At 39.8% G+C, this 26,356-nt stretch overlaps 5 protein-coding genes across 5 annotated transcripts; 2 read left to right on the plus strand and 3 right to left on the minus strand.

Annotated features, from left to right (window-relative positions):
• Nucleotides 1–79: 79 nt before the first annotated feature.
• EAE97_009010 (uncharacterized protein) lies at nt 80–4,212 on the minus strand (the record flags this gene model as incomplete). The annotated part of the gene is made up of 8 exons (XM_038879525.1): nt 80–290; nt 346–1,544; nt 1,821–1,895; nt 1,973–2,413; nt 2,583–2,997; nt 3,053–3,758; nt 3,874–4,062; nt 4,122–4,212. 8 exons carry the CDS (start codon nt 4,210–4,212, stop codon nt 80–82), a joined length of 3,327 nt encoding a protein of 1,108 aa, XP_038729538.1.
• Nucleotides 4,213–5,452: 1,240 nt separating this feature from the next.
• On the plus strand, nt 5,453–6,473 carry EAE97_009011 (uncharacterized protein). Its single transcript, XM_038879526.1, has 2 exons — nt 5,453–5,792; nt 5,935–6,473. Exons 1-2 carry the CDS (start codon nt 5,607–5,609, stop codon nt 6,130–6,132), a joined length of 384 nt encoding a protein of 127 aa, XP_038729539.1. The 5' UTR covers nt 5,453–5,606; the 3' UTR covers nt 6,133–6,473.
• Nucleotides 6,474–7,250: 777 nt separating this feature from the next.
• On the minus strand, nt 7,251–9,741 carry EAE97_009012 (uncharacterized protein). The gene is made up of 5 exons (XM_038879527.1): nt 9,635–9,741; nt 9,497–9,577; nt 9,418–9,445; nt 9,156–9,359; nt 7,251–9,105 (listed from the first exon to the last, which is right to left on the minus strand). Coding segments are annotated over exons 1-5 (1,884 nt in total). The 5' UTR covers nt 9,637–9,741; the 3' UTR covers nt 7,251–7,536.
• A 1,058-nt stretch (nt 9,742–10,799) lies between these two features.
• On the plus strand, nt 10,800–14,242 carry EAE97_009013 (uncharacterized protein; the record flags this gene model as incomplete). The annotated part of the gene is made up of 4 exons (XM_038879528.1): nt 10,800–10,899; nt 10,968–12,781; nt 12,829–13,540; nt 13,587–14,242. The coding sequence occupies 4 exons, from the start codon at nt 10,800–10,802 to the stop codon at nt 14,240–14,242; spliced, it is 3,282 nt and encodes a 1,093-aa protein (XP_038729541.1).
• A 9,390-nt stretch (nt 14,243–23,632) lies between these two features.
• Nucleotides 23,633–24,973, minus strand: EAE97_009014 (uncharacterized protein; the record flags this gene model as incomplete). The annotated part of the gene is made up of 1 exon (XM_038879529.1): nt 23,633–24,973. One exon carries the CDS (start codon nt 24,971–24,973, stop codon nt 23,633–23,635), a length of 1,341 nt encoding a protein of 446 aa, XP_038729542.1.
• Nucleotides 24,974–26,356: the final 1,383 nt, after the last annotated feature.

Here is a 26,356-nt window from a genome sequence, read left to right on the forward strand (position 1 = left end):
CGATCGGCAATATATGAAGATACGTTCTTGCTTTCTTTTGAATCCTGCATCAATTGTTCGAATGCGTCGATGACATTTGTCAATCCAAATAAATCTCGTTTTCGCAGTCCCACAAAATCAATGAAAGACCCCATGGTTTGTGGAAAAATGGACTTCTCTCATCTTTTGGCATTATATGCATGTTGATTGTACCGGGAGCTTGCGGAGCACGTGTAAAGTGATGTCGGAGAGGTGGTGAGGACTGGATATTCTGGAGATAGTTGATCGGTGCTTCGGCACTTATTTTAAGACTTCAAAATAATTAGCTTCGAAATTGTGTACATTAGGAAAGAGATACAATCTTACAGTTCCCTAAGCTTCAAGATGGCGATGAGATATTCCTTGGGAAGTTGCTTGTTATACGAAAATTCATCTTTGTATTTTTCCATTAATGTGCATAATAGAGCAGCTTGTTGATGAAGAAGAAACCAGGTTTCGTAGCTAGAATATCCGTCACCAATAATGTTTCTGACCACGCGGCCCCAGAATTCCTGAGTGTGTGGTCCAGTCGGATGTGGGTTGCCATTTGTGTCTAACAATGCATCATTCCGATGCTCGCTCCAATCGTTAATGGTGTCAGCGAAAAATCTAGGATCCTCCCTCAAATCAAAGAGATAGTCTTCTGCTGCTGAAAGTCTTGCTGCAAAAATTTCACGGAGCCGCTCAAAATCGATGTTCGCTGGTAAACGGTACGGTGCTTCTGCTGAAATGATGGTCAGAGATGGAAGGATCTTAGTAACAGCGGCTGTAGGAGGCTCCGGGGTGACGATAGGATCCGATGCAATACCTGTTGGAATACTTGGGTCAAGCAAAGCAACCGACTTGGTGAAGTCGTAAAGAATAAGCTCGTAACATCTGATGAGGAAAGGATATATTCTTTCTTGGAGTTTGAATGCTTTCAACCCGTCACCAGGGCTGAATTGTCTTTCTGTGGACATCAGATCAGCAGCAGCATCGTCCTCCTCCCATGCAACTAATCTTCCATATATTTCCACTTTATCACCATCCAAGAAAAGTGTATGAAAGGGAAGGAAAGCTGGCTCAGGAATAAAATGCGCAACAGTTCCGAGGTGTGTTGCGTTAAGGTCCGCGCGAGCAAATGCGCTTGGAGGGTTGTATCCTCGACTAGTAATGAAGATGACTAGAGACTTACTACTGAGGTCTTGCAGGTTGATATAAGGCCATTTGTAAGCTTCCTGAAATTTCGAGAGTCCCATAAGTACGCGTCCGGTACACTCCTGTCTAAATGCCTCGTAATCAGGACGATGCGTAGTAGACATATTGGGCCAAGCTTCCAAGAGCATTTCCCTTTGTTTCTTTCTCGACTTCTTTATCCAACGCTTCTCCAATGTATCGGCATGTAATTGAACAATGGTCCGCAATATATTCCAATTCGATAATATCTTCTGTGATGATAATCGAGCTTTCTCACGAACTTCTTCTGGTGTGGGCTTCGAGCTCGGAGTAAAACGAGATCCAGGATAGACATTTGCTGGATTATAAGCCTACAGTACCACCATTTTTCTTCATATGCCCAATGGTACCGGCTTTTAGTTTTCTGATAAATTGATTTGAAAGGAAGACGATGTTGTCGACGTTGAGAACTACGAAGTAGGTTATTATGCCTAAGACAACTGCGACACCAATCATGATATTGATATGCGCTAGGGCGTTGTCGTTGATGCTCCAGATAGACTGATTGCTTGGTCAGTCTCGGGTTGAATTTTCTGGGATCTGAAACGCACCATGGTAAATGATAGTGGCAGGAAAAATATGCTCACGAAGGTGAGTAGTCTCACGTTCTCTCCCAGTCTTGTCGACGCTCTTGATTCCATCACTGCACTAGCGTTGAAAAGCTAAAGAAAGTTAGACCATTTCAATTTCATGTTTATCTTGAAGAATCCCTAAAATGAATGACTAGAAAGATACATACGCCGTCTCGAAGGTCTTTAGTAAGCTCCCGCTGGTTCCTGAAACGACGCTTGATGCTTGTGAGATCTTCCTTAAGCACACCCAATTTCTTTTTTACAATTGTTTCTCGCTCCGTACTTATTCTTCCTTCTGGTAAAGGGAATTGCTTCTTTAGGGGAGAGTGTTCCGTAAAGTCCATGAATCCTTCAAGCTGCGAGATTACCGCAGCAATATCTGATTCAATCTCCTTTAAGATGTTCAAAGCCCAAAAGTACTTTTTTGATTTCGAATATTTTGAATCATCGACAAGTAAGAGGTCGTGTAACTGAGGCTCTAGTAAATTGTCACTTTCGCTAAGTAATTTCTCGAAATAGTTTGCGAGAATATCCCAGTGACAGACAACAGCTCTTGTGCTACTGTCTATGATGCCTGAGAATGCTACTATGAGCTCGCGATCAACAGCCTGCCTACCGTCTCCATATATGTCTATATAAATTTTTGTTGTGCTGGGCGTCAGTAATAACATGGTTCAATTCTCAGGAGACCACTTATGAAGACAGTCAACGATTCCAACAATCTAATCAAAGGTTAGGTCTGCATGAGAAGCAAGAGGATTGGCACGAGAGACTAACCGTAACGCAACTGCGCCTAAGAACTAGACGATTATTCTCCACGTCGTCAAGAACTTGTTCCCAGTTTCGAATATGATCATTGCGGAATGCCCCTGTTTTCCAGATACTACGACTATCTTCATCTGCTGAGATCATTTCATAAAAGGTGATTTGAAAGATCGCGCCCCATCTCTTATAATCCGCTTTATGAGAGCGCTTGCACAGGCCGTGGGAGCTCCACGCACTTTTTAGTATAGAATCTGAATATCTCAGTTGTGCCGTTTCTTCTTGGAATTGCCACCTGCGCATCCGAAGGTCCCAAGAAATCCGTATAGTTTCAGTATCTATAAATTGAAAACCCGGCAGATCTTGATTTCTTATCGCAAGAGCTAGATCTTCAATCGACTTGTACATGTAGGACATATCCGTGACTAGTCTGAGAGATATATTAGCTCTCACAAGTCTCGCCCTGTAGTTTATGATCCACTAACATCATTCTCCTCCATTGTCTACTGGCCCTTCCATTTCTTTGGATCTGGAGCTGTGCTTCCTTTCTTTGTGCATAAATGTCTGCAATGTGACTTCCCAGGGTATGTGGGGTGCTGGTATTGTTGCCTTGGGATGAAACTACGTTGGTTAAAAATTCATAATCAAAGCAACATTGTTGATGGATCCAATCTCTGACTCTTATTGAAGAGCGGCTATTTTTGAATCTACTCTTCGTAGAGAGAAATCTCTGGAAAGTATCAAAACCTAGTGCAAGCCGATGATCATAGTGGAATTGTTTGAACCAATCCCAGGTCTGCATTTCCAAACGACATTCCAAACGTGTCCTCCAACTTTGAGTTGATGCGGAAACTCTCGACTCTCTTTCTAATTGAGTAGCAGATGCTGGCGGAGCACTGTTGCCTGCTGAGAACGCAGCTGGTCCCCTCAAGGATTTTATGTCAGATAAACTCGGGGTATCGATCATCGTAGATAAAGTATTTTGTCTCTCAAATGACTGAGCAGATGCAGTCTGCGGAGCATTTTTCATTTCTGAAGAATCACTTGGACCTTTAAACGACGAAGCAACAGAGTTATCCGGAGCACTATTTATTGCCGAGGAAGCAGTGATCCGACGCTCATCTGATGATAAAGACGGAGGGATTATCAGAGGTCTAGCTCTGCACGCACTAGTGTCTTGTGGTTCTTTTTCTGACGATAATGTGTACTCTGATGATAGTACAACTCATTTCTAATCTAGAATAAATTGTTAGACTTACCGTCAGTGTCCATAAGAACTGTAAAAGATTGAGGGTCTATCGGGTACTTGCAAATTCCAGATAATCTGAAGGAATATCATCCGAGAAAAATCTTTCGTCGGTATCACCCCAAAAACCCAGTTCCTCTAATCGATGGCTGTAGTCGAGGCGCGCAGGTTGGCCCACCAGAGTCGAAGCGCTTATCGGTTCTCCATTCTTGGATGTGTCAGTTTCCGCCGGCTGCTCCGCTGCAAATGCTAAAGTTTGACATTGCGTTTTGGTCATGGCCCGAATTGCTTTGCTTTGCTTTGCTCACCCAACTCGGAAGAAATATTTCGCAGCTCCTTTAAAGTTTCTTTGAGGAGCTCAGCAAGCGCCTCACCTTCCGAGTTACCTGGACAGGCCATGGTAACAATACTAACAACGGATGATTCAACTCGGTCGTTTTTCTAGAATTGACACAGAGGATGGTGAAAATAGGATAGTCTTCTTACACAGAAATCGCGTCTTTGCAACGGACTGTGATTCGTATTAACCATGGAAGCAAAGCTCGACGAACAATTAAAACCAAAATTTCGGCTGGCTGATTCTTACAGCGATGCCTCGGACATTGACACTGCATTTTATTTACCCTGTGGATGATACCGATTCTAGATGCATGCAAGTTGGAAAATTTGCAAGCATCTCTAGGGCTCCACGGCTACAGCTGAAGTCCCCTCTCGCCCCTCTCGCCTCTGTAGAAGCCTTGGATTCTACTTCGGGCTACGCGAACCGATGATCCTTCGTGGATATCATCCCCGGCATTGACGCCAAATCTCGTCAGGCATGATTGAAGGCCTATTTAGCCAATCGAGGGTTTGATTCACCGGGATTGTTCTCAGTTGGCAAGTTTTGCGATTGCCTTCAACTCGTCTCGTAGCATTGTTAAATTCAGATGCTAAACCAATTTTTCTTTAAAATTGCAAGACATAATGGAAGACACAGTCAGGCAATGCCATGTTTCATTCGGGCCAAAATCCTACTCTGTTATTTGGAACGTTGTACGAAGAATGTCAGGCATACATAACAATCACGGATCATCTTTGACTAGTTTTCGGGCGATTTTGAAATGACATCCTGCCCCTCATATTCTTCAAGAGGAATGAGCATCAATAGTGTGCTAAATGTTCGAAAGAGCAGTCAAGAGATCTAGCTATGCAGAGCCACTATTTTTCAATCCAGGTCAGTTGTTGATCCAGAAAGTATCCTTGACTTCCATAACACCAATAGCTACAGCCCTCAGAGGTTTTTCTTGCATCCCGGCTTCCTATTCGTCCAATAAGCCTCGTCCTATCATGATACTACCTACAACTAATTACAGCCATCTATCGTATCAATGACGCATTATATGCATGTATCGAACGTATCGAAAACCAAGCACATCAGCTCACAACAAAAAAGAAAAAGAAAAAGAAAAAGAAAAAGAAAAAGCGTCTTCATTGAAAAGATCTCGGCTCAATTAAACGCTGTTCTGTGAAAACATCCATGAAGTGAAGTCAAACTCCATGCCAAGCCACTATCCTTTAGCGTCAATCTAATCTAATCTTATCTCCCCCGCGAACGCAAAAAAATAATTTCCTCTTACCCAACACCACCACACTTGCACAACACAACTTCAAGCTTCTATCCCTCCACCACCATCCACCAACGCCTCTCAAATAGTGAGTACACACAACAATAAACATCAATTTGCACACCACTCCCCCGCATACGAAACCACCCACCAATTCACATCATCGCGCGCCGCGCACCTCCGAAAAAAATGAAACTCCTAACTCTCAATTTCCTCACCTGCGCCGTGAAAGCGTGCAAATCAACCAGCGCATCGTTTCCTCTCCATCCAAAAGAATGTTCGCTTGTTAGTAATGATATACCTTTAAATACTGCTTTACTTCTCAATATTCTGCCGCGGATTGATTGGAAGGCGCTCTGTGTTATTGCTTCTGAGGTTTGTTTTTTCTTCCCTGCGATCTTCTTTGTACATTGGCCCTCTTTTGCCCATCTGCAACACTTCTTTTGCGCTCAAGTCAAGCAATTTTTCCGAGGTAAAAACATCAGGAGAGAGAAAAGATGCTAATGGAGTAATCTAGCTCTCATTCCCCGCTCTCCCCCCCACACCACCCACCCCCGAAACACTCCAAGAAGACGAAAAAATGATGAAGGAACTCCACACGCTTCTTTTGGAAACAGAAATCGACGAGGGAAGTTTAGTTTGTGCGAATTGTGGACATGAGTATCGGGTTAAGGAGGGGATTGGAAATTTCTTGTTGCCGGGACATTTGGTTTAGATGGTGGATGGATGAGGATGGTAATGGATGTGTGAAGTTGGGACTCGGGAATTAAAATTTGTGATCTTGATTGGCTGAGTCAGATCTGGATGAGGATATGTACTCCTGGATTGCTAGACGGAACGGAAATCGGAGTCATAGGCAGAGAAAATTTAAGGGGGAGAAGAAAACAGATAAAGCGTTAGAATGGTATGTGGTACGGTCTATGTCTATTTAAGGCTCCGGAGAATCGAGAGCGGGAAGGAGGAAAAAGACATGACGCATCAAAAGCATAATCAAAAAATAGTACCGCGCAGCTTATAGTCGTGGAGAAGAAATAGAATAAAAAGATACCCAAAAGATCGCACATTCTTATACATTTAACTTGACCCGTGAAACTATCTTTTTTCCATGCAGCGCTACTCCAGAAACATCATTCGATGGCTGAAGGTATTCATCAGAAGATCTCCTGACCTATTACTAGGTATCGACTGACCAGAATTTCGCAAACCGTTTCATTTCTCAGCTAAACGTCCATGTAGATTCCCATCCTCCAATTTCCCCTCTCAACTCTTTCTCCCCCTCTCATTTCCATTCCTCTCCCTCCTATCAACACAAGCACACACCCAAAAGATCACATCAAACCCTCCGGACTACTAGGTACATATTCCCTCCTCTCTTCTTTCGACATCTGTCCTAAGCCCCAGCCTCCAACCATCACCGTTGACCTACCATTTATCTCCGCCCAACCTCTACCTAACATCACACAACCCTACCCCTTCTTTTTATACAATCTATTCTTTATATTCCCCAATCCAACCCGATCCACCTCTATTCCCGCTTCATCTTTCATCTCTCCTCAATCCCTTCTCAATCCCTTCTCAATCCCTTCTCAATCCCTTCTCAATCCCTTCTTAATCCCTCCTCTATCCCAATTTCACAAAACCCCAAAGTCCACAAAAATCACCTTACCACACCACACCACAACTCCCTATACCCAAACCACGAGTCAAAATCCAAGTCCAAATCCCATCTTCCCCTCATTTCCTCGCCCCAAACGTAATTTCGACCCTCAATGTATATACTAGGTAATCTCATCACACAAAATCTCACGCATGCAGTATAAAGAAAATACCGTCTTATAATTAAATAAAATCATCGCCATGACATCAATATGCTACTCTACATACTATGTATGTAATTCTCAATGGAACTACATAAGTCATAGTTTCGCTGTCCATAAACACCATGCATATATCCATCCACGCATAAAGTGCTCTCAAGAATCAGTCACACATCTCGCATTACATTTATCTATCCAGTAATTCTCCACCCCCAGTAATCACAAATCAGACCGCAGACAGCTGACCACCCATTCAATCCTGAGTGACCAATCCTTATCCCTCCACTTTACCTCCTCTCCCCTCACCAAGCACTCATCCCATCACCTCCATCCGCAGTCCCTTCAATCTGCATCCCCATCGCATTAGGCATACCAATGAGAATCCTCCCCTTCGGAACCCTCACATCCCTAACCTTGAAGTCACCAAAAATGATCAATTTCTTCAATTTCGGACAAGTCTTGAAAATACTTCCAACCACGAAATCATTCACTTCCTGACAAAAACTGATATTCATTTCCTCCAATTCCGGATATTCCTTTTCGAGTGAAAATGCCTTTTCAAAACTCGAGAGGGAGATATGTCGACAAGAATTGATATCAAGATAGCGGAGAGTAAGACCTGAATGTGCCATTAGGGCTTCGAACCCGAGGGAACAGAGACCAATGTTATCAGGATTGTCACGAGGAACGGAAGCGTCGATATGGCGATTTTTAGATAAATCAATGAAGGAAAGAGGAGGATTTAACCAATTTGTGAAAAGGTTTGCGAAACCTGCGTCTGTCAAGACACTGTTGTCTGTGATGCGCAATTTATTTAGATTTTGACAATTGTCATGAATAGCGTTCAAGACAGAATCATTGATTTCATGGACTTGACCAAGAGAGAGAGTTTGTAGTTGAGGTCCGATATTATCAAGAATCTGAACATATGGTTCTGAGGCTTTGCTCTTTTGGATTTCCAAACCGAGATGTTGAAGAGTAGAGATACGTGAAATATGTGCAATACCCTCATCAGTAACTTTTTGGTTATGAGTAATTTTAAGACGAGTCAATTGAGGGCATGTTTTGGTGATAACATCTATTTGGTCATCACCAAATTGACCATCTGTATAGTAAACCTTGAAAGATTTGAGGTGTGAACCTTTCTCCGTGAAGTAACGGTTCCAATTTTCATCGCTTATGAGATTACTACCAGACAAACTCAGGTGCTCAAGTTTGACAGTGGATGCCAAAAGATGTTCCATTACTTTGTCTTTGAACTGAATACCAGATCTAATGCGTAATGATTTGACACTTGGTACGACTTGAAATATTCGAATGTAGTCATCAGAGTTCAGGTATGCTCCTTCATAGATGGTGATGACTTCACGACCATTTTGAAGAAATAAATTCAAAGTATTGGAACGTAAAAGACGCCTCTTGGAAAGTATGGCCGACAATTTATCCATGAGTGGTTCCGGTAAATCTCCCAAGTCATCGGCCATGTCGACATTTTTGGCTAATGTTTCGATACACAAGGTCATTAAATCTTTGGCGCCTGGATACACACCATCCAACAGGTTACTTTGAATCTTTCTTCTCTGTGCTCCAGCTTGAGATTTTCTCTTCTTTTTTGCTTGCCCTTCTTCCTTGTTGATTTTTTTTGTACATTGTGGGCAAAGAAGACCTCCATCCGGACCAGCTCGACTGTATGCTGTAACGGTGAATCTCTTTTCGCAAAGTACACAATTTTCCATTTGATCGGGTAAAGGTGCCATGCTTTCATTGAATAGTCGAAGTGCGGCTTCATCTTCATCGGTCATATCATCATCTGATACAAAGGCTCTTTGGCGTTGGAATCTTTTAGAAGCCTTGATTTTGGCAACTGCTTTCTATAAATTCGTTAGCTTTTGATTGGATCCAGAGCACATGGTATCCTTACTTCTTCTTCCTTCTTTCTCTTATTCTTTTGTGCTTCACTTTCATTGCGGCGGGAACGGGTACGTGTAGCAGGCGCAGATACTGGTTCATCTTCTCCCTCTCCTTCGTCATCTCCATTGCCTTCAGCGGGTTGTTGTGAAGCGAGTGCAGCAGCTCGACGAGCATTTGCATCTTGACGAATTTGATTGGCATCGATATTATGAGCCTGCGCAAATGGTCAGTGAGTGTAGGTCGTAACTGAGCGGGATGATCAAACAACTTACAGCCAGGAAATCGGTCAATGCGGATTGACTATAATTTTATCAGTATCCAAGAAAGTTCGAAGTTGCGTTGAAGTCTTACGGTCCACGAATTGATCTTCTGGGAGCTGGTTGAGCAGTGGGACCTCCAGGTGGAGGGGGAGGTGGAGGAGGAGGAGGATTCCTATATTATCACAATTTAGTAAAGAGGATAATAAAGATTGTAATGAAAATGGCATACATGTTGTTGCCCTTGTTTCTCGTATGAAGTCTCGTAAATTCCGGTCAATCCGAAGAATACCAATGGCAGTCTTTATGTGCTGGTCTTTCTTCCGTCCAGATAATCGATGGTGTCTTGGAATGAAGGAATTCAGGGAAGTGTGTCGCAACTTTATTCTTTGATGGAGAATTCGCTCCAAGAATTGTCTTTTGTTGTGGTAAGTGAAGTGTGGGATTGAATATCAAGAGTGAATTCAATCAACCAAAATGTGAATAACTTCAGTTATTTTTCTTTCATCTCATGGTTTTATCCTTTTCATTTCTTTCCTTTCTTTTTCCCTTTTTGCCTCACATCTCATCTGAAATGCCGCGTTAAGTGCTTTTATTAACACACAGACCGTGATGGCGATGACATGCCAGATCTAGCATGACCCCAGCAAGACCCAGTAAAATATTTTAAAAGTGCTTATCAGCATTATCTAATCAATCAAAATCTACAATCTCACCAATCAGATGCCATCAAAACCCCGCTGCTGCCTGATCACTCACGTGATAACGCGGACCTTGGTGTTCGAATCGCGTCTTTCATCTTTATCTGACGAATGACGTTCCGTCAATTTTTTATCCAGGAGGTGGCAATTTGGTGCCGTCGGAATCTGAATCTGATTCATCTTTCATACGATTCAAAATTCTTTCAAACCACCAACCAATAACCAATAACCAATAACCCGTTACTTTGTCGTTCACTTGAAATTTCTAAAAAGATTGTGAATAACTTCACAAACTTTTCTTTGATACTTCCAGTCACTTTCCTCTTTCTTTCGTTCTTTTATCTTCCTAGGTGCTGGAATCGGCGTTTTGGTCGCATTATCTCGATAAGGCGGCTTGATGATATCGATTGACCTTTGGATTCGATAAGTTCCATGCGAACATCTTGAGCTGAAGCTCAACTCGAAGCCATTTTCACCATTCGCCCTCCTCACTATATCCAATCCTTCGTCGTACCTGCATAATCCTTTTGAGCTGCAGACAACAAGCTATCGGGGAATATTATTCAATCAATCTCGCAGATCGAATTATTGGTATTTCTTTCATCGAAATTTGTTCCTTATTCAGCGACCCCTCCATCGTCTTCACATCTTCTCGGTCTCTTTTTCATCGTCCCTTTTGGTGAAATTTAATTTACAATGGCGCCAAGTGGGAAAGGAAGAGGAAGACCACGAAAAGTCGCAGACTCAGGAAATCCGAGTAGTGCTAGAAGTAGTCGAACAAGCTCTCGATTATCTGGTATGCTCCTCTCACATTTCCTGATCCCGTCAATATACCTTGTACCTTCTGTTAACCTTTTGAATTAGCCGTTAAACAACAAATTTCCAATCTTGAGCTTGATGAACTTTCCTCTCCTGCACCTCAACCAAAGACCGATTCGAAAAATCCCAAAGTCATTGCGGATAGCGATGATGACGGCTCTTTGTCGGATCTTCCATCCCCTTCCTTAATTGGCGAATATCTAAGTGCAACCAAGACACAACAGAAAGGAAAAGGAAAAATTGCGGAATCTCGCCAATCTCTATCCACAGTTTCAACCAGCAACGACTACAATGATGGAAGTGACTATTCTACTCCAGAGACAAGTGGTGTTGCAACTCCCGCTTCTACCAAAGTTCCTGTCCAGCCTTCATATACAACTGGATCTACACGAAGAGGCCGGGCTCAAACCACAAACCCAGTCCAAAGTGCCTCCTCCTTGAACGCAATTGATCGAGCTCGCGCACTTCAAAACAGCATGTACTCTCTCAATCCTAATAAAAGAAGATACGCCGACTCTGAGGATGACGAAGTCGACGACGACAATACACCAGATGCTCAACTTGCTCGCCAGCTTCAAGAACAAGAATACAAGAAATCAAATGCACCAGTGGCAGCCGAATCTTCAACTTCTTTACGAAGAACTTCACGCAATGTCCAACCGGTCAAGTTGACATTTGATGCGGATTTTAGTGAGGACGATGAAGATGATGAATTTGTTAATCGTAGGGTTTCACATGTGTCTAAGAAGGCAAGAGTTGAGCCCAAAGTTGAAATTTCGAGTACTTCCAATGCTGTCAGTTTTCGAACCCCAAACCGAGGAAAGAGTACAAGATACAACGATTCAAATGATGATGAAGATTTCATGGTTATCGATTCAGATTCGGATGTGCCCATAAATCTATCTTCTGCTCCACGAAGTTCAATTAAAAAAGAATCAAGCAAAATTTCAAAGGCTATTCACAGGCATTCTGAAAGTTTCCAAAATAGTCTCAAGTCATCGTCAGCACGTAAGAATACGATCAAACGAGAAACCCAGCCACCCATCCCCAAACTCAAGACAGAGGACACCATGGAATCCAATGCCAGTTCTACTCTTACGGATCTTCCTTCTCCTGTGTCGGATTCAGACACATTCGACACAGACGATGATTCTATGATTGGGACTGATACTTCTGATGATGAAGGCCCGATTGCTGCTGGTATTCAGCCTGCAGCTTCCCGTGTGCGTAGTGCGCGTCAGGCTCGTCAAATTATCAATAGCTTAGAAGACAGAGGTACCCGACGTAGCCGTAAAGAACGTCAGCGGTTAGAGCAGCAACATCCTGAATTACACACAATGTGGAAAGAATTGGAGGATTTACCAAAGATTGGAGACTGCAAAATAGAACAACCAACAAACATCAATCGTGAACTCAAGCCTTTCCAACTTCAAGGCGTTGGATGGATGAGAGCAATGGAAAAGACGGCTTGGGGCGGGGGTTTATTAGGAGATGAGATGGGCATGGGAAAGACAATCCAAGCTGTATCTTTGATCATGTCCGATTTTCCTGCCAAGGAGCCTTCACTTGTTTTGATACCACCCGTTGCGCTCATGCAATGGCAGCAAGAGATTGCCGATTATACAGATGGTACTTTGAGAACCTTTGTCTTTCATGGTAGCAACACCAAAACAAAGGGTATCACCGTTCAGCAATTGCAAAAGTACAATGTAATTCTTATGTCATACAACAGTCTAGAGTCTATGTATCGGAAACAAGAAAAAGGCTTCAAGCGTAAGGATGGAATTCATAAGGAGAAGAGCCCAATCCATCAGATCAAGTTTCATCGGGTTATTCTTGACGAAGCACACAGTATTAAGGTAAGACCTAATACCCTATTCTAGTTTTCCTATACTAAAATATTCAGCAACGTACCTCTGGTTCCGCTAAAGCATGCTTTGCTCTTAAGGCAAATCACAAATGGTGCTTGTCTGGAACACCTCTGCAGAATCGTATTGGTGAATTCTTCTCACTCGTTCGTTTTCTCGATATTCGACCGTTCGCGTGTTATTTTTGTAAACAATGCCCTTGTTCGACTTTGGAATGGGATATGAACAGTGAAAATCGCTGTACTGGTTGCAATCACAGTGGTATGCAACATGTTTCCGTCTTCAACCAAGAACTACTCAATCCTATACAAAAGTTCGGTAACAATGGCCCTGGAAAGGAAGCATTCCGAAAGCTTCGAATCTTGACTGATAGATTTATGCTTCGTCGTGTCAAGCGGGATCATTCATCTGCAATGGAGCTCCCTGCAAAGGAAATCTATGTCGACAGGCAATTCTTTGGTGAAGAAGAGAATGATTTTGCTGGCAGTATCATGAATAATGGTGCTAGAAAGTTCGAAACATATGTTGCTCAAGGTGTCTTGCTTAACAACTATGCCAACATCTTTGGTCTTATCATGCAGATGCGTCAAGTTGCTGATCATCCTGATCTGATCTTGAAGAAGAATGGTGAAGGTGGCCAAAATATTCTTGTTTGTTGTATTTGTGATGAGACTGCAGAGGAAGCTATTAAATCTGCCTGTCGCCATGACTTTTGTCGAGAATGTGCCAAGAACTACTTGAGATCTTCTGGTAAGTTATTTCTTAACCCATCAAATTTTCATCACTAACTTGATAGAATCTCCTGATTGTCCTCAATGTCATATCCCGTTGGCAATTGATCTTGAACAGCCAGAAATTGAACAAGATGAGGTACAAGTAAAAAAATCCTCTATCATCAATCGAATCAAGATGGAAAATTGGACATCATCTTCAAAGATTGAAGCTTTGGTTCATGATCTCTATCAACTTCGATCTAAAAACTCATCCAGCAAGTCAATTATCTTCTCTCAATTCACTACCATGCTTCAACTCGTCGAATGGCGTCTCCGTCGTGCAGGTATCACAACTGTTATGCTTGATGGTTCTATGACGCCCGCTCAACGACAAGCTTCCATCAATCACTTCATGACTGACGTCAATGTTGAATGCTTCCTCGTTTCACTTAAAGCCGGTGGTGTCGCACTAAACCTTACTGAAGCCAACAAAGTCTTCATCGTTGATCCATGGTGGAATCCAGCTGCAGAGTGGCAAAGTGCTGATAGATGTCACCGAATTGGACAAGCTAGACCGTGCAGTATCACTAGATTATGTATTGAAGATAGTGTGGAGAGTAGAATGGTTTTGTTGCAAGAGAAGAAGGCAAACATGATTCATAGTACGATTAATGCTGATGAGAGTGCGATGGAGAATTTAACGCCAGAGGACATGCAATTTTTGTTCAGAGGAAATTAGAGGAGTTAATATGGAGTTGGGTGGTTCAAGACGGAGTGGGGGGGAAATGAAGAAATTGCTCTGCTTTTTTCATTGCGAGAGTAAATTCTTCTGGGTTTCAGCTGGAACTAAAGTTTCTTGCTCAATGATTTAAGTGTTTGGTATTACATTTGACTTTGCATCAGCTTTTTGGCGTAAAGGGGAATAAAATTTATGATAGCTTGCTCGCAATTGGCTTTCTTAATAGGCGGCAAATGACAGTTTTAAGAGGGATAATAGGTGGGTGAGTGGAAGGACATGAAGATGAATTCCTGGTTTATTTAGTGGCTTGTGGCATTAGCAAAAAGCTAGGGAAATTTACTGTTTTAGAGATTAATCGATAATGAGAAATGTGTTCAGTAACGATTTTGAGATAGGGTTTCTGAATCATGAGTGAGATTTTGGTGGGTGTACAGTCTGTGAAGGGTTGGATGGGTGAGGTGGTGGAGGTCGAAGTGATATGTCGTATAAAATCATTGAGATGAGTGGTTTATTATTAGTATGCTGAGGCGAGTTGAGTGTGTTATTTGTGAAATGAAGAGAGAGCGGAGAGTGGAGACTGGAGAGCGAAAGGAAAAGAGAGGTAGGCAGCCATAGCTGTTCTTGGTGTCAAAGGGTCGCCTAAAACACGGGGATCAGAAGACAGCGCAGTCCGCTTATGTCGGAGCCCCAATCGCTTCACGGTGCTACTCATCACCTTTGGGCGATCATCAAGAATCACTTAAATAGTCGACAAGTAGTGATTATGAGAATCGGATCTTTCTCATCTCTAAGAGCTATTCGATACACCTCTTGGCTGATGACACAACCTCAGAGTCACATGAAACTCCACTACCTAACATTGCATTGTTCATCTTTATATACAAACAAACAAACATGCGATATGATATGATAAAGTACTGCGGTCTTTGATCTTCCTCTCCTCATTCAAGTTCCGACAATGGAATAATCCTAATATCAAGCCATCGAACCTCCTCACGAGATTAGAATGTTTGAGCTGATTCCCGGTACACCCTCGTCGCTTATTCAAGTCCGTCTCGTTCACAAGATCTTATCGCATATACCAGAATTTATCGCGTTGAGCTATGAATGGGGAGCATGAACTAGAGATTTTGAGATTATTTGCAACAATGCAACACTCATGGTGACTGAGAACATTGTAAAAGCTCTGAAAAGACTCCGTGGATTTCATGGACGTGCTTCAGATCACAAGCCGGACTCGACGCGATTCGATGTCTCAGGGAGAATTCTGTTTTGGATTGATGCGATTTGTATCAATCAAGATAATTTGAACTAGCGATCTCAATAAGTAGCTTTGGTGGGAAGTATTCACAAGAACGCATCTAGGGTTATTGTCTGACTGGGTGAAGAACCTGCTTGTTCACAGGAAGTATGGGGTCTTATGGCACGACTAGGCAACCAGGTTGATAGTTTTAAAGTCAATGTGAATGAGGAAAATAAAGAAGAATATGGATCTACGATTGTTTTTCCTGGACTCATGCTCAAGGACCGTTCCAAGCATTTTGCTTTTGTTGAAATCGTAGACACATTTTTTGCTCGGAGATTATTCATGCGTCTTTGGACAATCCGAGAAACGTGCCTCGCGACCGGCGCCAAGGTTACGATTCTTTGTGGTCGTGTAGAGATGTCTTGGGATACTTTTTCTGGTAAACCATCGATTCTGCTCCGTTGGTTCCGACGTTAGAAGTTCAAAGACGAGGAGAAAACCCAAGGAATGTAATTCTAACTCACATTGGAGATAATTCTGAGGAGTCGAATGCAAGAAGCCACACCGCTGCCACAAGAAAAAAATTTCGACACGCTCTTGGTGTTTACGTTTGTCCATTTTCCGAATGAAAGAGATCGTGTGTGTGGAGTTCTTGGACTGTGTAGCGAGGATACACGCGCGCCATTTCCGAGTCTAGGGTACCAGAATAAACCAAAAAGACTTTTCCACTCAGCAGTAGAAGCTACAGTGAACACAAGCCACAAAAGCTTAGAGTGTCTTACCCACAGCCATAGCGTGCGTCGAGATGATAGCAAACTGCAGCTACCGTCTTGGGTTTGGATGCTCGGATTTTGTCGCCATCAAGATCGTCTCAATGGAAATAAGTTGAATCAACTCAAGGATTTTAACACTCCTCACAAGGCAGTGATTAGTGGTGACATTCTTTTAGCCTGGGGTCTTGTTCTTGACAGTGTCACAATTTCATACCCAAATTTCTCCTCCGAGAATTTCGAAAAGATATTTCTTGACATCCACTTCACTGTCCGGGCGGATACCCAAGCGGCGGAAACGAACAACGCTGGATTAAAATTTGGCAGACTCGAGAAAGTGCTTTTTCGAATAGTTTTTGGGACGCTGACAGGTGCATTTGAGCGTGTGGAGCAATATGAGGGTTGGATGTGCCGCATTTAACTACGGCAATGGGAGAGAAGCACTAGTAATGATGAAAACTCCGATACTTGGAGAGGGATCTCAATTTCCACATTGAAAGGAAGATCTGCCTTGCACTTTGAGCATTATGATAGACCTATCCAGGGTGATACATTACGGAGAGATCACAAAGATCAATTTATAGGCGAAGGACACAATATCTTTGCAACTTCAAGGGCTATCTTGGAATAGGCGCATGTGGGAAGAATGAGTCGGGGTCGTTGTCCGCTGTGTAAGTTAATGATAAGATCGCTATTATCCCTGGTGTTGAGCAACCTCTGATACTTCGTATATGCGGAAGTGAAGAATATAAGGTTGTTGGGCTTTCTCTCATTCCTGAGCTTGAGATGGATGAGTCGGCGCAGGTGGAGAAGAGGAAACTGATGGAAGTCATATGTATTGTGTAGGATGAGATATTGCTGATGGTCTGGGAACAATAGAGGTGTAATAGATCCGTGTCGCATGGATGATTTCTCTCGTTGATACGTGGGTTGTATGATTTATGTATGATATAAAAACCCTACTCAACTCTGCCTTCTTGCTCCTTAAAAGTGCATTCTCATGTCATAACACCGCACTATCCCAAATACCGAGTCGTCACACTCCCTTAACTCATCCATTACACCATACCTCGAACCAAACAATTCAAGATTCATAATATACTATAAGATGACAACACCAGTTATGTAGCTACCTACTAAGCACTAAAAGAATCTCCTTACCTATTTTATCAAGGCTATCAGACTTCCAGGGTTGTGGATTAAGATTCAATTCATCAACCAATAGAATCGCGCGGGTCACCTGACTAACTATTTGTAAGGTTTTGTTGCATGTCTAGAATTGATCCTATTGGAGTAGGATCAATTCGGTGGTGTAGATAGTTATAGTTGAAGTTGACGTTGAAATGTTGGTTGATGTGTGTGTGTGTGTGTGTGTGGATTCGTATTTTTGAGTGGTGATTTAGTGATTTGTAGATTTGATGTTGGGAAGCATATGTATCTAGTGGGAAAGGTATGGTAAGTATTGATATGTCGTCTTTCCAGAAAAAGAGAGGGATGGTAACAGTAGTTGGTCATTGGGCTGTGGAGATTCTATTGAATATGGAATCTATCTTCTTGAATCTAATATGTCGAAAATGTGATACTCTGAACGTGATTTTTAGGTTGACAGTTGGGGACTTTCGCTAGGTATTTGTATAGATCTTATTAGAAGAGAACTAGACAAGAAGCAATGAGTATAAGGGTTGCGATCATTTAGATATAATTTCTAATATTGAGTTAAGTCGTATCCTCGGGTATAAATAGGGAGAGAATCAAATTTCAAAGGGGGCGGGAGAGTAGGGACGTGCGCACAAGAGTGACGCTGAGTCGATTGAACATCTTGCAAAGATGAGAAGGTATAATGATGATTTCTTTATCGACAGCTAGTAGGAATAGAAATATGATATGAAAGCTGATGAGACACAAGATGTAAAAAATAGGTGCTCGTCTGACGAATGAGTTTTTACTGCTTTATAATCAGTACAATCAATATAATGTTTAGACATAAATTTGAACAATTATCTAACGCCCGGATGCTATTATCAACTTCCAGACGAGATTAGACATCCAGTCCCGGCATTTCCAATTGATAAGTATTTGAAGTGATCGAAGCACATTAATCCACATCATGTGTGCCAGAACCCCTACTTGGTATATAAGACGGTGTGAAGAAATCAAGAAAGTCCCTCGACCTTTAAGATTGGATTTCGAGTAGTTTTGATATGATCGAAATAAGCTTAGCTGGATGTCGATACATTAATACTGTACTTCGCTTGATATTGAGACTTATGCAACACAAAAACTCGGCTAAAGAAAATACGAAAGTCAAGACGGAATCTACAGGTACTACTTATACCCAGAAGCAACGTCAGATTCAGAAAACGTTTAGTTGCAATGTGAAATATGTGTTTTGTATGTAACGCCTACAACTTGGGGGTATAGAATCTCTGATCTCGCTAGATGTCTATAAGCTTTTTGAATCTCTACAAGTTTGCTTCGGAATAAAAGAGTATACCTCTTTGAATCTCTGGTTCATTCACTCCCATCTGGTGCACCCTATTATGTACTTATCTACCATATTAATGCAGTCTTGATCAGTCAAAAATACTCAGATCGTTATTCATTAGCATACTTAAGCCCGAGTTACTTTATATGTCGAATTCAACTTGCATTTTTGACTTTACGAGTTAAAATGTACAACCCTCCCGCTGTTAATCACAACGTTTCATGCTAGTACAGTATTCGGGGTATAGTGAGTAGAGATAGAGACACGTACGCTTGCGCTAGACTTCTGTAATAGTACAAACGGAAAACTAGGGTACAAGGAGTAGTAGATAAATGTTGCGATAAGATTGAATGTGTGTGAGCTCTAGCTCACTAGCGCACCCACGTACTGCATAGCTCTCCTAGCTCTAGAGCCTAGAATATATTAGACACAATATCAATCAATACAGTATACCTATTATGAAGACGTCGTAATCACCAGCGAGGTGATACCAACAATAAACTTCTGTAAAGGACTGAAAGAGAACCCATAGAGTTCCTGTACTGATATAAGATATGTTAGAGTGATGCTTGACATTACGTAACTTTATCAGCTTCACTTTTTTAAATTTTCATTTCGTAGTTGGTACAATCACATACTAGAGCGTATATACAACGACTTGTTAAGACAACTTCGAATATATCATGTATAACATTTTTGTCTCTGCATGATCTTCATGATCAACATTTAGAAACTTTATGTAGAAGATAAGGATAATATATATGATATATCCGAAGTTATCTTAACAGACTGTCATATCTTCATCACTTACAAATTGAAAGATTGCTTAATTCAAGCCAATCTTGACTTAAGGTTTGTATAATGAGTAAGTAACCACGTAAATATGTGATATTCGTCATAGTAGCTAAAATCTAATTAAGAATCCTTCAATCTACATAATTGACTAGTCTTACGTATACTTAAGTAATTCAATTCTAGTAGAGTATCTTAAATTACAATTGAAAATCAGACTGAGAAATTTGAGTAGACTAAACGTTCGTCAACAACCCTCTTCGACCTCATCTAGCTTAGCTAAGCTTAGAATTAAGTAAGATAATCATAATAAATAGCTGAGTAATATAGATATATAATTTCGTAATGATAGCTATCTAGAATATAGATTCAAATCATTAGTGGTATATTCTTTCTAAGATAAGCTTTGTATAAAACAGTAGTAATTATCATCTCAAAAGTAGTATACGTCTAATACTATAATATTCAATAAAATAGATATATAACTTGAGATTTTAAATACTGTTTTAAGAATAAATCATTAATCCAACTCTCTTGTGAAACTCTATAATAAGTATACTAAATCACTTATTAATATCTTATTAATCAAGCGATATTTTGATGGATAATATATGAATAATATGATTTTATATTATAAAATTATATTATTATATTATTATATAATAATATCTCTTATCAAATTGATTTATAATGAAATAGAATGAAATAGAATGAAATAGAATTATATAGAAGATTGCTGATAAAATGGATTAGAAATTGATTGGTTGTATTTTTTTTTGTGATATAATTGATTCTATAAGATTCGATTTAAATCGATTTTATTTGTAAGCATAGAAACTATTAGAATTTCATTATAAGCTATATAAATCTAAAATATTCTTTAAAGAAAATCTAGAAAAAGTAAGCAAGTTTATCTCAATTCAGCTTATTATTATAAATTTAACTTCAATTTAATTTCTATATTATATATTCGATTTATCTCTAAACTTAAAGTAATTAAGTCTTCCATTATTAATAGAATAACGTAATTTATCACCAAATAGGCCATATCACCAAGTGGACCACTTTCACCCCAATTCACATTCTTCATATTCAATACACATTTTATCAATTATTTATTATACAATTAACAAACAAAAAAGTACATTTACTTTTAGCTATTGAAGCTTTTCAAAAAGACAAAAAACTAAGTATTTAGAAAACTACTCAACTATATAATATACCTCGTATAACAATTAATTATAGAATGAATAGTTTAACTTCACATTTAGAAATATAAGCGAATTGTTATAAGATTACAAAATTAAAAGAAAAAGTAATTATTGAATATATATTTAATATAAATCAAAAAGGTTTTCCATCTAAAATCAAAAATATAAAAGATATAGCAAATCATATTCTTGAATTGTGAGGGGCAAAGAAAATTGGAAAGTTTTGGGTTTATCGATTTGTAAAGTGTTATATAGAATTAAAGATGCGTTTTAATTGTATTTATAATTTTCAAAGAATTCTCTACGAAAATCTTGAACTTTTAAAAAAATAGTTTCGAGTAATAATAGAAATGTAAGCAAAATATAATATTCTCGATTACGATTTTTACAATTTTGATGAAATAAGTTTTATAATAAAAATTATAAATACTATAATAATTATAACTAATACAGAATAACACAGTAGAAACAAAACAATACAATTAAACAATCGAGAATAAACTATAGTAATTATATATAGTAATGGAGAGGGGAAAGTTATACCTCTATTTCTAATAGTTTAAGAACAAATTCACCTTTCCAATTAATATATCAAAACCGATTTTTCTATAGATTAGGTTATTAAATTTATTTCTAATAGATAAATGAATAATAAAACAGGGCTAGAATAATTAAAGTATTTTAATAAATATACTATTTATCAAAAAAAAAGCAAATATCAAATATTAGTACTAAATGGATATGAAAGCTATGAATCAATACCTTTTCAATTATATTACAAAGCAAATGATATAGTATATATAAAGCTATTAGTATATTCTAGTTATTTAATTTAATTATTTGATGTTGGATGTTTTAGTGTTCTAAAATACTTATATAATAATTAAATTGATAAATTTATCAAAATATATATTAATTATATTTTTAAAATCAAATTCTTTATAACTTTCAAAGTTATATATCAATAATCAATTACTTCTCAGAATATAAAAACTGAATTTCAAGGAGTTGGGTTAATACTATTTAATCCCGAAATTGTATTTTCGAAAATAAATATTCGAATTTATATATCTACTCCTTTCTTTTTCGATTTAAATCTTTAGATTTCTTAAATCCTTTATAATCCAATTAAAGTCTTTTTTTAATCAATTTTAATAAAATTTTGAATAGATTAGTATTAATTAAGCTTTTTTATATCTATATTCAAAATTGTATTAATTCTAATTAAAGATATTAAAAGATTAGTTTATAAGAATATATTTTTGAGTATAAAAAACCATTTATTTCGAAAGACAAATGAAGTATTAAATAAATATTGATATACAAAAAAGATTCAATTACATCAAAAAGGAGTATTTACTGGATAGAAAGTAATAAATATATTATCTCAATAAAAGATTGATATTCAAATTTAATACAACAAGTATTAAAATGAAGAAAATTCTAATAAAAAAGTATTTTCTATTAGATATTATAATAAATATGGAAAATCAGATTATAATTCAAGAATTTATCAAAATGATATAATAGATCCTAAATTATTAGATTTCTAATAATTTTAATTAATTGATTTAATTATTATTGAATAATATATATTTGAATATATAAATTGGGGTGAAAATAGCCCACTTAGTGATATGGCCTACTCGGTGATAAATTATGTTATTAATACTATTATTATATTCTAAGATTAATCTCCAAGATCTCTAATCACATTACAGTCAGCTCAATTTATCTTAAATTCTCAATTCGCTCTATCTATTAATCTCTAATCCAATCACTAAAATCTCAATCTAAAGCTCTCTAATAATCTTATCTAAATCAAAAGAATAACCGCTCATCCCTATTATACCTCAGCTATCTATCCAACATCAAAAGCAATAAAAAAAACCATCCTTGAAGACTATCATCTCGAACATCCGCTTATAAAAAGAGTATATTAATTAAAAATCTTCTTGATCTTTTACTCTCTCCTCTTCTATAACCGAAACGAGAGATACTTATTCTCGCATAGTATTAGTAGAAGTGAAAGTGTTAATATTATATAAGCTATAAATTCAAGAATAGCTAAAATCGTATTAGAATCAATTAATTTACTACTCTTATCTCCTTTAAATAGGAATCTCGATATAGTAAGACTAGATTAAAAAATAAAAGAGCTAATCGTATATAAAATCAAGACTAGATGGATATAACTACTTCATCTTAACTAGTTGAAAAAGTAACTATCATTCAGTTTTATCGATTGAGACAAATCTTTAGACTGATCTCTCGCTAAACAATGACTTGAAAATTTAGATTCGGGTCATCGTCTCACGTGAATAGCACGTGGCTGTCGCGAACGTGATCAGTATACGTGATTCTCGCGAGGTATCACGAGTATTGAGTAAACGTGCTGACTAACTGGGACTCAAAACAAGAAGACGGGAGAATGAGTTAATGAGATATGATAGAAGAAGTAAATACATACTAGGCGTGTAGTGCATACAGTATAGCACACAATAGATACACAGAAATACTACAACCAAGCAATTGATGGGTCACAAGAACTTCAAATACAAGTCAATCAGCAAGGAAAATTATTCAATTGTACTGCTCATAGCCCAAGGTCATTCCTTCCACATTATCATACTGAATAGAACCAGCTACATTCAGTACCCCTACTTCGTCTCCATCCCCATACCCCATAACAAACCCCTTAGCTCGTCCCTACTCCTAGTCCTTGCATATGAGGGAGCACTAGTAGGAGCAGTCGCTTACGTTTCCTGATAATATCATTGGCATAACAAGCCAAGTAACTATTGTACAATGTGTGCATCGCCATGCTGATTGCCAGATATTAGCCCCAGTCTCCACCCCGTACAGATAGGAAGCAACTCTAGCACTCTATTCCTCCTCCATATCCTCATCCTCGCTCTCACCATAGAGACTACTTTCAGGCGAGACTGAATCGTCATCGACCATTTCTTGATCTTCAGTAGAGTCTGCAGCATTAGCAGCAACGACTGGAGCAACAGCAAGGGCAACAACAGGGAATCTATCTGCTAAGGGCATAGCTTCCGGATAACCCTTGCTTCTGGCCTTTGCTCTTTCCTTCTCGTAAGTTTTCTCATACCTCGCACTCGCCTCAACCATCGCGTTCTCAATTTCTTTTGGTCTTGGTTTATCGTAGTAAGCCTGGCGCTCTTCAGCACCATTATCTCTGATAGACCGAAGACGTTGCCATTCGCCAATCGTGATCTCGATGTTTACATAAGATCCGGGAGGAGTATTTTTGAAGGCTTTCTTGCGTGGCAAAAGAGTGCCGTAACCAGCACGGATAGCTGCAAGTTCGACCTCCTTGAGTTGGGTGCGGGGAATACAAAAGCTGCTTCGACCTTTCGATGGCCTCTTCGCAGTTGATTTCCTCGCAGTTGATTTCTTCGCAGTTGATTTCTTCGCAACTGGTTTCTTTGCAGTTGATTTCTTCGCAGTTGATTTCTTCGCAACTGATTTCTTCGCAGTTGATTTCTTCGCAGCTGGCTTCTTCATATTTTTTTTGACGCCTGCGGAAGCTTGCTTTTGGGTGTGAGAACGAGTAGAACTAGAGACTGGAATAGCTGGAGCAATTGGAGGAGCTGGAGCTGGAACTGCAGTCATGCGAGTAGCTCGAACGGTTGTACTAGCTGTACCAGAAGCAAGAGAAGGGGGAGGAATTGGTTGGCGTCGAACGGCTGAGGAAGGGTGACTTTGATCCGTCACAGAACCTTGTGTCTGTCCAGAGTGCGGGGGACGGCGAGTACGATAACGACTGTGACCACGGGCACCGTTTACGAAGTCAAAGTTGTATGGAGGAGGATTGCCGGCAGGACCATTGTACATCATGGTACCGCTATTGACGGGGTAAAATGTGCGAGCATTGTTATGAATAGGGTCATATCTGCTCATACCATACGGATTGGGTTGACGGCCCCGGAGAGAACCTCCTGCCCGCAATAGTCCGGAGGCTGAACGACCACGATCAGGTTCAGCACGATCAGAGACCACCATATTAGGTGCATCAATACCAGAGGCTGGAGAACCATCATCAGCAACAGGAGGACCGCCTCTCACATAAGATGTAGGGAAAGGTCGACCAATTGAGTCCGGAGGAGAACTTTCAGGCAACAATATACCACATTGCGGAACTTGGGGGAGTGGGGGTAGACGTTGGAAAGGAGACTCTTCCTTCTCCGGCTCGTTTGACATCGTGGTCGACTAAGCTTTGTTCCGGTAAGGACCACTTGTACTAGTCTTGTAGACTGTTGAATGATATTGGTTTAAGTGTAGGTGATCGTAATCGTATTCGTCGCGCAATAGGAAGCAAGGAATGACGGAATAGAGTTGGATAAGCTCGAGGATTTCGTAGAAAGAGCAAGGTGGAGGATGTGTAAAGAACACGAAGTGTAGCTATGCTATTGTTTTGTATACTATTGAAATAGATAAGTTAGAAAACCGCACAGCAAGTTTCAAAGAGGAGTATGATATGCTGTGATAGACTGTTTGGAGAAAATTGATCTGCTGCAAGATGCTGCGGAATAAGGATTGTTAAACAGGAGAAGACCAACCAATAACTCAAGATTAACTCAAGAACTACGTTCGAAGGTCGCTGCGACACCTCGTAATAAGATAATTATTGAATGAACAAAAGGTCAAGTAGTAGCTATGGACTAGATAACCGACGATGATCAGGGTTGTCGCGAAGTATCGTAAGAGGATGATTGCTGAACGAGGGAAATTAGTTGGTAGCTCCAAATTAGGTGTTGACAATGACTTACCACAAGGCTTTGTCGAAGAAGGAGAGAGATTATTGGTGACTCCAGACAAATATTCAAGGACGACGTCGACGGTTGCGACAAGGTTCTTATCGAAGAAGGGGAAGGATTGACGAATAGCTCGAAGCCAACTATTTGATGAAGACGTTAGAAGGATGCCGCCAAGTATCTCAAGAGGATGGTTATTGAACGAACAAAAAGTTACCTAGCAGCTGTAGACCAACTCACAGAGATGACGTCAATGTTTTCCACGAAGAGTGGTACAAGAAGGAAGAGTATGAAGTCAACTGGTAGTCCCAGATTAACTAATCAACGACGGCGTTCGATTATTGTCGCAGTTTCGTGCGGAAAGGATTGCCAACGAAGAACAAATAGTCTGGTAGCCCAGACTAACTCCCACCTCCAGGAACGATGTCCAGAGGGTGGCAGATTGAACGGAGGCTTGGATAGTTGATGGAGAATGGCTGCTAAAGGCAGAAAATGTGGGGTAGATGGAAGAATAGACAGCAAGTTGCAGAAATTAAAGTGCGGGAAATCAATATTGAAAATCTGAACTACGTGTAGAGGTTGTTAAGAAGCAGAACGTATGTGTAAGGTAATGGTAAAGGTAGATATCACTGCGAATAAACAACTGACAAAAGCTTGGTGGGGTAGGGTGGGAGAATTGAAGACTGGAAGTTGCGAAGTATTAAGTATTGCCTTGTAACTCTAGATAATTTGCAATCAATATGGAAGTGCTCCAGTACCAAATGACCTTTGGAAGATCAATCAGACTAGTACTAGAAAAGAATAGCATGAAACAATAAAACGTAATAGA

This window comes from Botrytis byssoidea (genome assembly GCF_014898295.1).
Source record: "Botrytis byssoidea strain MUCL 94 chromosome Unknown BBYS_020, whole genome shotgun sequence".
Classification (NCBI taxonomy): Eukaryota; Fungi; Ascomycota; class Leotiomycetes; order Helotiales; family Sclerotiniaceae; genus Botrytis; species Botrytis byssoidea.

Bases quoted from the DNA above. Each gene is read 5' to 3' on its own strand.
- EAE97_009011 (XM_038879526.1), top strand. From the start codon at position 5,607: ATGAAACTCCTAACTCTCAATTTCCTCACCTGCGCCGTGAAAGCGTGC. The intron at 5,793-5,934 runs GTTTGTTTTTTC...GGAGTAATCTAG, and splicing joins TCTGTGTTATTGCTTCTGAG to CTCTCATTCCCCGCTCTCCC.
- EAE97_009012 (XM_038879527.1), bottom strand. The intron at 9,360-9,417 runs GTAAGTTGTTTG...CCATTTGCGCAG, and splicing joins CATTGACCGATTTCCTGGCT to GCTCATAATATCGATGCCAA. The intron at 9,106-9,155 runs GTAAGGATACCA...ACGAATTTATAG, and splicing joins AGAGAAAGAAGGAAGAAGAA to AAAGCAGTTGCCAAAATCAA.